The following is a 14,200-nucleotide window of genomic DNA, read 5'->3' on the forward strand; positions in this document are numbered from 1 at the left end:
AGGGCATTTGATTGCCACTTGGCCTATTCCTGGAGATTACAAATCCATGGAAGTTAAAATCAACATGTTAAGGACTTACGCTGAGATGTTTAGACAAAGGAGAAGCCCCAGCCCCCATCCAAGCATCTCATTAATTACCAACTGAAGTTTTTATTAGAGCGCTGTCAGCTCAATAGTGTTACTCTTTATGACTTAAAATGAATATATATTCTCCCTTTCAGTTTCTCAACAGGCACGCACATACACACACACACACACACACACACACACACACACACACACACACACACCACTGAACATGCATATATTCTTCCACGTAAATATGACATCTCAAAAAATTTAATTTCCTTTCAAACTATACTGAACTTCAAAAGAAATTTATTTTTCCACCTCTCCTCATCTAATCACACTGATGGAAACAGAAAACACCCTGCTGACATTGAACTATTTTAATATATTATTACTTGATATCAAATTAGAATTTTATTGTCCCTTCAGCAGGAATATCACGAAAAGACTTCATGTGGAAATGAAAAATGTATAAAAGATGAGGCAGAAACAAAATTAATTAACAGAAATACCCAAGTAAGGGACATTAAAATTGCATCTTAAGAAACCTCAATAGAGATCTGTTAAGATGTATCACTGAAATAAAATAAGAGTTTGACTTGTTAGCTCCATTTTAACCACATATTTGCAAAAAGGGAAACTGTAGAACGAAGTTTAATATTCTAGCCCTGGAAAAGGAAACCTCATTGGACACTTTGTTTCATACACTCTGTACATTGCTCTTCAACAATTGAGACAGAAGTAAAATAACACAAATGTATATGTGTGGATGTATATGCAGGGTATGCGTGTGTGAAGGGGGGTACACACATGCACACCAGCGAGGCAAGAGGTGCACACGTAGGTATGCACATAGGCATGCACCTAAGGTGTCCTCTATCCCTCTCCACCTTAGTCTCTTGAAACAGGGTGTCTCGCTGAACCTGTGGCTCACTGTGTTAGTTAGACCGGCTGGCCAGCAAGTCTGTCTCTGTGCCCATCTCTGCCCTCTCCCGTTGTGCTCAGGTTACAGACCTGTGCACAGCCACGCCCAGCTTTTCTCTGTGACCGCAAGCTTGTGCAGCAAGCATTCTCAGCCCCTCAGCCATCCCTAACTTTCTTTCTTTCTTTCTTTCTTTCTTTCTTTCTTTCTTTCTTTTTTGGAAGCAATACAAAATATGTTTAAAGTCACTAGAATTGTCAATGTCCCTTTTAAGAATAAAATTATTCACTGATATACATTAAAGTTAAACGGTGGTGAATATCTATGAGCTTCTAAGGGAGGAGAAGTAGATTTTTCTCTTAAAAGCCTCATCCTATATTGGGTTATCATAACCTATGAATAACAAAAGAAACTGGGAATAAATTAATTGGGGAAATTAATTTATTAATTAATTTGGCATTAATTAATTTATTAATTTATTAATCTCAGGATTCCAGGCTAATAAAGCTGCCCTGTGGAACTTCTCTTCTTTAGCTCTGTGACCTTTCCTGTGGAAACCCACAGGCAACAGCTCAGAGAGGCACAGGGGTCTGTTTAGAGGAATCGAAGTAAGCACATTAGTCAGAAGATCATGAGAAGGAACCAGATACCCCTTCCTGCTCACGTGAATTCTCCTTTGTGTCTCTGAAAACACTCTGTGCGTGAGTACAGTTGGTGAAATCGGATGTCCCGGCGTAACCATACATCCTGAGAGCTGGGAGCAGAAATATCACAAGGCTGAAGTCTGTGCCTCTTACAGGCCGAAAGGCAAGTGAGACTGAGATAAAGGGACAAAGGAAAGCTACGTCTCAAAGAGGCGCCAATGTCTCCAAAATGGGAAGATAATCTAAGTGTCCTACCTTTTTAAAAACTCCATGTACTCGGTGTGCTTGATGAGTCCTGTTCTCATCATTATTGTTTGAAAACATTGTCGATCAATGGCCCAGAGTTTCACATTTACAAGAGCTGGGGAAAGAAAACAAAGCAAGGAGGGGGAAATTAATTAGAGACTTGCACTTGTGAACAACACCCTGTAAAAGAGATGAGTTATTCATGAGAGGTACGAGAGTGATTAACCTTCTACACACACTTAAAGCTAATAGCATTAAGCTGTCCCGTTTCATCAAAAGGCCAGCTATGCTTAGTGTCAAAACGTGGTCCCTGGTTTTCAGCTGTAATATTATTATCCCCCAAGAAGTTTCCTATGGCTTTCATGTCCCTGACCATCCATTCAAAGGCACACATTAAAGGCAGTGCAGGGAGGAAATAGTGTAGGCAAAAAAAGAAAGAGGCTCCCAAGAAATAATTCTCCCTGGTAACAATCCAGAAGATTATTAATGACTCACATTATTATATTTTAATTATAAAAAGTACAAATGAAATAATTAATTTATACTTTGGGGGGGATCCCATATAACAGAAATAATAATTATGAAGCAATTTCTACACAACGCTTGGTTAACAAATTGTAACTTGTGCACAAATGATGTAAAGCTTTTATTAGATATGTTGGTTGAATTTTAATCTCTACGCTTACATCCGCTGTCTTTGACAATGTATAATTAAATGTTGAAGGTGAGTACAACAGAATCATTAAGTGCATGATTAATAGACAAGCTTAGGAACAAAATGCCAGGGCTTATTAGACGCAATACAGCAAATTATCAAGGTAAACTTATGTTTTAAAAAATTAGTATATTGGGGGCTGGAGAACTCAGCAGTTAAGAGCACTGACTGCTCTTCCATGGGACCTGGGTTTGAGCCTCGGAACCCATGTGGCAGTTCACAAGCATCTGCAATTCCAGTTCTACAACATCCCTCATCCTCTGCTGGTCTCCACAGGCAATAGGCATCAGTACTGTGCACAGACACACATGCATGCAATATATCCATGCAAATGAAATAAAAATAAATGGTAAAAGAGATGCATATTAAAGCCTTGGTAGGGGAACCAGTGTGATAAGTATATGAAATGTTTTTGTTAATGGAAATCATTTTCATAATAGAAACTATGTTGTTAGTACGTGTGCTGATGCGATGTGATAAAAAATATCTTCTATGTTCTAAGAGGCTGGAACTCATTACCAAAGTTAATAATATACCTTGAGATCATGTTACTGTCTGTTTGTTAATCCTACTTTTAAGAGAACAATGTAATAACCAACCCACATGCCTTGGATTCCCCCCTGTGAGTAACGTTTACAACCTAAGTTAATGGAGAACTAGAGTCTTAAATTTTGTCCTCTTTCCAAGTCTGTGATCCAGAAGAATGCTTGTGTATCATTTGCTGTGCACAGCAAATACAGAGGTTAAATGCAATCTTCTGAAATGAGAAGCCACCATAGATGATGAATGCAATGACATTCTAACATCGCTTAGTTAACAATGCTATTCGGAGTGTTGTTATCTGGTCAGTTAAGAGCGGTTGGAGCCAGTGACTTAGCCACTGTAAAAACTCTGCTAAAGGATTCTGTAACGTGTCCCATTCCTTTTAATTGTGATGGCTTCTGTGCCATTCAATAAATTCAGGACAAAGTCCATTGTTAGGGTCAGGAACACAATGACAAAAGACACAGACATAAACAGGCAGAACACAGACACACAGAGATGAAACAGACAAACTCACAGACACACTTCAGACAGCTACTGATTCAGACCATACAATAGACTGATAGAGAAAGGAAGACACAGGAAACGTGGCATAGATAGTTCAAATCTGAACATGTTCTTGGTTAAATGATTTCAAGGGGAAAGGTGCTTTTTACTTCTTTCCTTAGTGCAACACTGGTCTATTATTGGAGATAATCACATACAATATCAGATCATACAGTATACCTGAAACTATAAAAGAGGCAACAGCAGATGGTACTGAGCGGAACTACTGAGTGGGGCCACGATACAGTTAGTTGATGTGAACATAGTTAAATGGAGAGAGCAAAGTTAGGGGTTAGGAGGGGAAGAAATGTCACATGTCTCCAGCATGGTTAGAAGAAAGATATGCTTTGAGGCGATGGGGCAGAAGCAGCATGAAAGGAATAAGAGAGGAAGAATAAATGCATTATTATATCCATTTCTGGAACTGTGCCTAACTTCCTTTGCAAATCTCTTTGAGAATAAGAAACTGGAACTTGGTTTCTCCCTTGACTAGTTTGTTAAAGGTGGAAATAAAAAAAAAAAACCCAACACATTCAGTAAAGTAGAAAAAAATGATGGCAGGAAGAAGTCATATATGCATGGCCCCTTTCCAAATAACATTTGAAAACCGACACTTCATCAAACAGTCACCACAGGTATTCTCCAGCCTCAGTCGTCTACCTCTTCTGATGACTCCAGGCTCATCTCCAGAACAGCTGTTTACTTCACAAAGATCATGAGACTCAATGATATGAGAACAAAGAGGTGCAACACCAGAAAAGAGGACCGAAGGACAGACCTACCAGGAAGACCTTGGGAAATGATAAAGCTTGAGTCTGAAGAGAGGTGGATGAATTGAATGCAGGGGAAAGAACTTGGACAAAAGTTCAGTTAGGAATGGCCATGGACACCAGCACCAAAGAGCTACCGGCTGAGATTTCTGTCCACTCGTGGCACAGTTTGAGAGAGAGCTGATACAGGACTTTGGAACACAGGTTTATGAAGTGAGAATTCCTTTGATGAGCAACAAAAAGCTGTCAGAGATCTTGAAAATACAAAATAAAACAAAGCAAACCACCAAAATTTAAAAGAGCATACCTTGGACATACCAATAATATTATTAAATGTTTATATATAATAAAAATAAAATATTCTAGACTCATCCTTCTAGCAGTTATTGGGTATGGCACAATACATGTACCCTCTGCCAAAGGAAAAATTAGGTTGCACCAATCCAGGTTACTAAAATTTTCTCTTTAACACTTTTATTTTTTTATTGCACCATATGTTTAAGTGTGTGGGTTGTGCATGCCAAGACATGAGTGTGAGGTTCAAAGGACAACGTGAAAGAGTAAGTTCTTTCCTTCTACCATGTTGGTCCTGACATTTGAACTTGGCTCCTCATCCTCGGTGTAGGAGACCCCTACACACTGAGCGGCCCTGCTGACTCCAACAGCTTTTCTTGAAGGATGAGCGACTGACACACATGCACGGTTTTCAAACACACATTAGCTGATGGCTAGAAAGAGAACACCTGAGTGGCGTTTAGAGCGTATCCATCTTGAAGGCATAGCACTGCAGAATGAAAAGAAGTAATGCGTCCAACCCTTGAGCAGCTGGGCATGAGACTTCCTTTGCAGGGTTTTAGAGCTACAGCCAATGTGTTAGCAGAGGAAAATCACGTAGGAGAGACACACTAGACTAAGAGATGCTTGAGTCAAATGGTCTGTAGACCAGCAGGGGTGCCGATGAGTAGCAGTTCAAATAGTCTGTAGGGCAGAGTGGGGTTGTGACGGAAGCATCGGTAAGGAAAATCATTTTGGCAATTCACTGCGTGCAAAGGTTTAAACAAGGGGTGATCAGTATCTGGTGGGGCCACAAGGAACTCAGGAATCAAGAAAAGAGGTCAGACTGAGCGAGGCAGCAATAGGTGTAAGAGCAAAAGCTTGGCACTGCGGGCATGTGTGGAGTGTACATGTGTGCCTTTGTGTGTTATCTCTGTGTGTGTCTCTCTGTGACTCTGGGTGGCCATGTGTGCCTGTGTGTGAGTGTATGTGTGTATCTGTGTATGTGCTTCTGTGGTCATGACATATGTGACTAATATAATATGCATCTCTTATATGTATCTTTCATGTCTCCTAAGGGGGGAAAAAAAAACTGTGTATATGCTACCAGAGGCAACTTCCTCCAACCAATAGAAATGAGCTTTTCATTGATAAGTATTAGATATACTTCTTGATAAATGAAATTTATAAACATGAAGTTCACCTAAAAAAAAATCCTCACGTGAGAATGTAAGCTTGCACATTTCATGTTATAGTTGTCTTTAAACTGAATTTATCCTATCTAGCTATCCATATTTTTAAGATTTATTTATGTATGTATATGAGTGTTCCATTTTCATGTAGTGCCTGTAGGATAGAAGAGGGCATCAGACAAAAGAGAATATCAGATCTCATTATAGATGGTTATGAGCTACCATGTGGTGGCTGGGAATTGAAGTCAGGGCCTCTGGAAGAGCAGCCCGTGCTCTTAACCACTGAGCCATCTCTCCAGCTTCCCGATATGTGCATTTTAATGACTTCTGAAAAGAGTTTTCAAAATTCAATGACTTGCTTACTTCAGCTATTAAAATGTCCCTCAGTGAAACTTCATTTCAGATAATGTTGCTTCATGATAATGAACGTGGGTTGATGAGACAGAAAATGTATCCATGACCCTGAGCAACACGCCAAAGCATTCTCGCACTTTGAGCCACTGCGTTTTAGTAAAGTTGGCGTTTTATAGGTAGGCAAGCATGACTAGTCATTAAGGCATGACCCGGTTTGTCATTAAAAATGTAGTTATTTTAGAGTGTGATTAACATCTTGCTTAAGATGCCTGCAGGGGTGTAAATCTGTTGCTTCCTTAAAGAGACCATTAAAAAAAAAAAAAAAAAACCCTTTCATTTATCTTTGACTTTAAGTGTTTTATTAATCTCTACAGGGAATCATCTCTTTGTGAATGAAATACCCAAGATCCTCATGAGGACAACTGCAGTTAAACTGGAATAATACAGGCTGTTGCCATTGCCCTTGGTTGCCTGCCACAAGCTGCCACAAGACTCTACTGCTACAGATACCACATTTAGGGAAGAGGACTTGGAGAAATGGGGCTGGAAATTACCTGCAAGGCTCTCCCAAGACTAGCTCTTGTAATACTGGAAAGAGAGATGCAAGTTGCCAAGAGAGACAAACAAGCAATTATTCTCTCCAGCTGCAAGGCCTACAAACAGCAATGACTGAATAGCGAGATATCCTCCAAGGCACGGGAGTGGCACCTACAGCCTGTGGGAAATGGGCAGCAGTCTAATCGGATTGAAGGCCCACCCAACAGGAGGAAACTCATGCCGAGTACCATAGATCTGGTTCACTACCAGTGGCTGGCGAGGTGGCGAACCCTGAAAGAGGACCTAGTACTGTCATTTCCCTAAATCACAGTCATGGTTTGGATAAGAGCATCTCCCATAGGCTCATATATCTGCATGCTTAACCCCCTGTTGGTGAACTTAGAAAAAATGGAAGTATGACCTTGTTGGAGTCCACTCAGGGCTAGTAGCTATCTCTTTCTCTCTGTCTTTCTCTGACTCTCCTCCCCCCCCCCCCCTCTCTCTCTCTCTCTCTCTCTCCCCCCCCCCCCCCCGACTGCATCTTATGAATCTCAACCAATGCTCCATCCAGCACTGTGTTTGTCTGTTTCCCGCCACAGTGATAATGGACTAACGCTCTGAAACCAGAGCAAGCCCACAATTAATAATAATAATTTCTAGCTGCATTCCAAATACATATACCATAGATAAGTGCAGTTCTCACTCCTCAGCCAGGAAGCTTCTTTGTGCACTAGCCAAGTGACCAAAAATCCACAACTGGTCAAGCTACAGAGACTGACTGACAGCAGGGAACCCATCCCCAAATGATATGTGTACGACACAACCCTTTATTCCTTAGACTTTGGAAACATCACGTAAAGGGAAGTGGAATGATTTAAAGAGCCAGATAACAGGATGCTGGCTGAAAGATTTTGTCCTCTATATGACACAGGGAATCTACACCAGGAAATGTCAACAGTATAGTCACCTAAACAAGACCTGAAAAGGCAACATGAATTGATATGTAAACGCTCCTGGGGATTCTCCCAAGGCTCCACCAGTTAGGAGTCGAATGAAACTAGTAGGTGCTGAGAGGCAGTCTCCTTCAGGGACGAGGCCCCTGATAGGCTAGCCAATCCTAAGAGGCCAACCCTAGCTACATATGAGTAACACCAAATGAACTCAGCGAGTTATATTTATAAACTTGTTGATTGTGTGTATGTTTGTGTGTGAGTGTGAGTGTGTGTGAGTGTGTATATGAGTGTGTGTGTGAGTGTGTGTGTTTGTGAGTGTGTGTGAGTGTGTATGTGAATGTGTGAGAGTGTATGTGTGAGAGTGTGTGTGTGAGAGAGTGTGTGTGAGTGTGTGTGTACGTGAGTGTGTGAGTGTGTGTGTAACAATGATAAAAGGTCATGAATTTGAGGATGGCTCTGGTGGATACACAGAAAGAGTTGAAAGAGGTGAGGATGATTTAAATACAATACTCACACACGAAATCTCTAAAATAAAATGTAAAGCCTAAAAGTTCACATTAAGGCACACACCACTCAGGGGGAAATACATCGACTCCCATCAGACTGATAGGCATACAAGTAGAATAGCCATGCCTTCAACATAGGAAACAACTGGCTGTCACTTAAAGAAAAAGGAGATTCCAAAGGAGATAGCCGCAAAATCGTGCTAGACTAAAATCGCAAATCTGGATGTAGCTTAACTTCTAGTGAGGAAGTCATCGGCTCCACAATTCAAACTCTGGAAGAATACGAGACGGCATCTACGAATCCAAGGTACGGCCAGACTCAAATACAGGCCAGACTCAGCCTGTATTTATATCACATATCTATGTGTATACACACACACACACACACACACACACACACACACACGCACACGCACACGCACACGCACACACACACATATGATATATATGTATATATCAGATATATATATATGGTACATATATATATCAGATACCAATGTAGATATGAAAGTAGAAAGAACAAAAAAATAAATAAAAACAAACAAACAAAAACTTCGCAGCCCCATCCTCAAGAATCTTAGAATTTACTACAACAGCCTCACAAACTACCATCGGCCCCAAGCCTAGCTAGCCAGTGATCTGGTTTTTGTACTCTACTAGCAAAGAACAGATTTTTTACATTTTTTTTTGCATAGCTGAAATTTTTTTAAATAGAAACATATTTTATGACACATGTAAATTATCTGAAATAAATTCTAGTGCCCATACAATTCTTCTTGGTATCCAGCCATGTCTGTTCATTGCCATATTGTCTCTGGATGAATTGAGTAACTGTGACAGAGACCGTATGGAGCCAAAAGCCTAAAATATTTCCCAGCACAGAAAACACCTGCCGACTCCTGGCCCAGTAGATAAGAAAGACCAAGAGCAAAGGTAATTGTGTAGGGTTATAAATGCTCAGGAAAAGCACCACACTCTTCCCAAGGGTGAGATGGGGTGGTGAGAAGGACTGGCTGAAGAGAGACTGACTGAAGGGATTCTCAGAGCCATGGTTCTCCACCTAGTGTTAGGCGCACCCCAGTCTTCATCACTTGAAGCCCCAACTACCGAAAAGAAGACGGTAGTAGGAGCAGGGGCCTTTATGCATTGATTGTGTTTAGAGGAGGTCAGAAAGAGGGTGCTCGAGAGAGGGGACCTAACAGGAGGGAAAGGAGGCAGACTGGCCTCTGGCTGCACACTTGGACCAAGTGTTTGTGTGAGGAAAGGGCCATCACCAACAGATGCTCTGTTCTAGGATTTCAGATCCAGAATAGTGAGAAATGCATGCTTGCACTGAAGCCATCCTATAGCATTTGTTCTAACACCTGAACGAGCGTGACTGCCAGCATCGACAAACCTCCGAGATGTGCATGGGACTCGGGGAATTCTCTTTTATTTTTTGCATGCCGGGAGAAATTAAACCTAGGGTCTCACAAATTAGGCACGCACTCTACTGCCGCACGTGTCTAATATCCCCAACAGAATTCAAAGGATTCTTATATGTGAGAAAGGAAAATAACACTTTTATTTTTACTACCCTGTAGCTGAAATGTAGAATCCCCTCCCCTCCAGTCTTTAAATGTGAGCAACAAGCCTCACCAAGAGAAACCATGGCTATTTTTACACCATGCTAACATTTGCTATAGAACTCTTAAATATAATTTCTACTCACGATGATTTTTAAAGTATGGGAGTTATTAGGCCTGCAGTTTGTCTTATTTTTAGTTAGCTGATATATCACAATTCAGCATCATTTCTCACTAGTTTCAGTGCAAATGGATTTATTTCCCAGCGCTCCTTGGTTAATGCTTTTAAACACATTAGAGGGATCTAGATGCTCCACCAGACTGATAACAGTCTCCTAGCATCCACAAGCTTCACCTTGGCTGGGGTGTAGCCCAGTGGTGGAGTCACAGCCTAGCTGTGAAGCCTTGGATTCAAGCTCTAGAACACCGATTGCGATCCCTTTGGGGGTCGAGCAACCTTTACCCAGGGGTTGCATAACAGGTATTCACATTCCAATTCATAACAGTAGCAAAACTAAAGTGACGAGATAGCAATGAAAATAACTTTATGGTTGGACTCACCACAACATGCGGAACTGAAGACAGAGTTATAGCGGCATCAGGAAGGTTGAGACCCACTGCCCTAGAACCACGGTGGGGGTGGGGGGGGAGGAGAGGTAACAAAGTAGAACTTCCTGCTCTACTCAAGTCTTTTATGAAAAACAATTCCTACAATCAGTAGGAATGACTGGGCCTTCCCTAGGCTAGTTCGCATCCACGGATATTTAAATATCAAAAAATCCCCAGGCTTCCCTGGGGCCACACCCCCTCCAGGACAATTCAGCAACTAAAGGAAGAATAAATGTGAGCTCCACAGGTGCCTAAAAGGCCTTCCTCCAGAAGCAAGTACTCTACAGAAATGCTAAAAACCAACCAAACAAACAATTTTAATATCCTTCCCACAATCCAGAAAGAGGAGACTAGCCAGGATAGTGGGGGGGGGGGGGGGGTAGTCACTTGAAGGAGCCACAATTGGTTCAAAATGGCTGAGATGTTGGGTAAGACAGGAGGTAGGTAGAGGAGTCCCTGAGCTGCTGAGAGAAATCCACAGGGTTAGAGTAGGATGGCTCTGTCTGACTGCCTGTGGACCTTGGTGAAGATGCACAAATATGCAATTTCCTTTAAAAAGAGTGTATGAGCAGTACCATACCAATGAACTGGAGGATAAGACCTAGGGGAAGAAGGGGAAATGGGAGGAAAGAGAAGGAAAGGGAAAAGGGAGCAGGAGATCAGTTAGCAGTTCTACTTAATTATCCTAAAGGATAAAGTCTAGTAACAGCTATGAAGATAGAGAGGTGAATCGGTTTGAATGGTATGAAAGATCACAGGCAGATAAATTAAAGGGGAAATTAGTCCCTAACATCCCACTGTCTAACCTAGACATGTGGATGGAATTGCACTACTGGAAAAAAAAAACATTATGTTCATATTATTCAAAAGTGCAAGTGATGCTGACAGGAGCCTGATATAGCTGTCCTCTGAGAGGCTTTGTCAGTGACTCACTAATACAGATGCAGATACAGCCAACCATCAGACTGATCCTGGAGACCCCAATGGAAGAGTTAGGGGAAGGACTGAAGGAGCTGAAGGGATCTGCAACCCCATAGGAAGAACAACAATATCAACTAACCAGACTACCCAGAGTTCCCAGAGACTAATCCATTATCCAAAGAGTACACATGGAGGGATCCATGGCTCCAGCTTCATATGTAGCAGAGGATGGCCTTATCTGACATCAATGGGAGGAGAGGCCCTTAGTCCTATGGAGGCTGGATGCCCCATTGTAGGGTGGGGTTGACTGGAATGGGTGGGAGGAGCACCCTCATAGAGGCAAAGGGGAGGGGGAATGGGACAGAGGGCTTGTGGAGGGAAAACTGATAAGGGGGACAACATCTGAAATGTAAATAAATAAAATAACCAATAAAAAAGTACAAGTGAGAATATATTTGCAAATAATTGCTTTCTATTTCAGAGCAAAAATCATGTACAATTAAAACTCATATGTAAGTGACTTATAATAACCAAAATGGGCTTTTAATTCTTTTACTTCTACATTATAAATGGAAAATATATCCTCAGAGCTTTCAGATAGATTTCTCTGAAGGATTTTAAAATTAGTCTTGCTATAATAAAATATCAAATTATCTTAACACTATTTGGGGTAAGTTTTGGGTCCAACTGATATTTGCATCTGAGAAATAAATGCACCCAGTTGCTGGGAGCCCTAGGACAAATATTTCAACAGAACAATGATTTCGATATCCTCAAGAGGCTACAATGAAGTTTCAGAAAAATTATTAATCATCTGTCAAGTAAATGCTATGTTTGAGGACAAGTTTGCCCTTTCAACAAGACATACAGATAGTCAAGAAGGAAGAAAAAAGTTCCCAACAGCAATATTAGAAACGAGAATTAAACCTACCAAGAGATAGCAGTTAGTAGCCATTGTGATGGCTATCACTAATGAAAGATAGAACATACCTACTACTGAAGATGTGAAGAAATCAGATCCCTGAGTACTAGCAACATGTTAAAAGGTACATCCTGAAATCAATGCCAACAAGAGCACAAGCAGGCATCTGCATGGCAATAACCACTGTAGCATTAGTCGTAAGAGTGGTGGGGTTGAAATGGTCCAAATGTTCTTCAGAGAATGAACTCATACATAAAATAGGAATAAACACATGGTCAAATGTTATTTAGTCTTAAAAGTTCAGATGCACAGTATAATTCGGGTTAACTTTAAGGATATGCACAGTGCAGTAGATCAAACACCAATGGACAATCAACGCCTAATTCCAGCGGATAGGGGATACACAGAACAAAACTCAAAGACATACAGAGGTAAAGGTTGGTTACTAAAGACTGGGAGTGAGGAAAATAGCAAGCCGCCATTTTAGTAGTCCCGAGTTTGAGTCTAAGTTGATGAAGATTGCTACAGCTAGATGACGCTGGCCATGTGGGCGTTCTTAAATGTCACGGAAGGGCACTCTTTGAATTGTTAGAGTCATCTAAGAAGATGAGCATCGATTCATAAATGCCTCCATCAGGATGACAGGTGAGAAGGTTTAGGGAGCACTTTCTTGATTACTGATTGATGGGGAGGATGCAGCATACTGGAGCAGTGCTACCTCTGAGCAGGTAAGTAGTCCTGGATGAGCCTAACCAAGCCATCCAGAACAAACAACAGTGCTCCTCCAAGACCTCTCTGCTTTAGTTGCTGCCTTCAGGTTTCTGCCTTGAGTTCTTGCCCTGACTTTCTCTGTGGTGGACTATAAGCTGTAAAATGAACATTTTACATATGAAATGAAAATTTCCCTCAAAACTGCTTTTAGTCCTGCCGTTTATCACAAGCAACAAAAAGCAAAAGAGAACGTCAAGTCATCCCAATACTCAGGGAATCATCTCAGGACCCACATACACCATTTGTTGACTGTAAGAACTACAAGGACAGCTGAGACACCGCCGGAACCTGAAAGAAACAGACCGGATAAACAGTTCTCTGCACCCAAATCCCGTGGGAGGGAGAGCTAAACCTTCAGAGAGGCAGACAAGCCTGGGAAACCAGAAGAGACTGCTCCCTGCACACACATCTCGGACGCCAGAGGAAAAAGCCAAAGACCATCTGGAACCCTGGTGCACTGAAGCTCCCGGAAGGGGCGGCACAGGTCTTCCTGGTTGCTGCCGCTGCAGAGAGCCCCTGGGCAGCACCCCACGAGCGAACCTGAGCCTCGGGACCACAGGTAAGACCAAATTTTCTGCTGCAAGAAAGCTGCCTGGTGAACTCAAGACACAGGCCCACAGGAACAGCTGAAGACCTGTAGAGAGGAAAAACTACACGCCCGAAAGCAGAACACTCTGTCCCCATAACTGACTGAAAGAGAGGAAAACAGGTCTACAGCACTCCTGACACACAGGCTTATAGGACAGTCTAGCCACTGTCAGAAATAGCAGAACAAAGTAACACTAGAGATAATCTGATGGCGAGAGGCAAGCGCAGGAACCCAAGCAACAGAAACCAAGACTACATGCCATCATCGGAGCCCAATTCTCCCACCAAAACAAACATGGAATATCCAAACACACCAGAAAAGCAAGATCTAGTTTCAAAATCATATTTGATCATGATGCTGGAGGACTTCAAGAAAGACATGAACACACTTAGGGAAACACAGGAAAACATTAATAAACAAGTAGAAGCCTACAGAGAGGAATCGCAAAAATCCCTGAAAGAATTCCAGGAAAACACAATCAAACAGTTGAAGGAATTAAAAATGGAAATTGAAGCAATCAAGAAAGAACACATGGAAACAACCCTGGATATA

At 41.7% G+C, this 14,200-nt stretch overlaps 1 protein-coding gene across 2 annotated transcripts in view; it reads right to left on the reverse strand.

Moving 5' to 3' along the window:
* Prkg1 (protein kinase cGMP-dependent 1) overlaps positions 1-14,200 on the reverse strand; it is a 1,233,235-nt gene that overhangs the window by 433,348 nt on the left and 785,687 nt on the right. For both annotated transcript variants that reach the window (XM_063271952.1, NM_001105731.4), the window contains exon 4: positions 1,891-1,996. In XM_063271952.1, the coding sequence (XP_063128022.1) occupies positions 1,891-1,996 (106 nt within the window). The remainder of the gene's footprint in view (positions 1-1,890; positions 1,997-14,200) is intronic.

The sequence above is a fragment of the Rattus norvegicus genome, chromosome 1, assembly GCF_036323735.1.
Source record: "Rattus norvegicus strain BN/NHsdMcwi chromosome 1, GRCr8, whole genome shotgun sequence".
In the NCBI taxonomy this organism is placed as follows: Eukaryota; Metazoa; Chordata; class Mammalia; order Rodentia; family Muridae; genus Rattus; species Rattus norvegicus.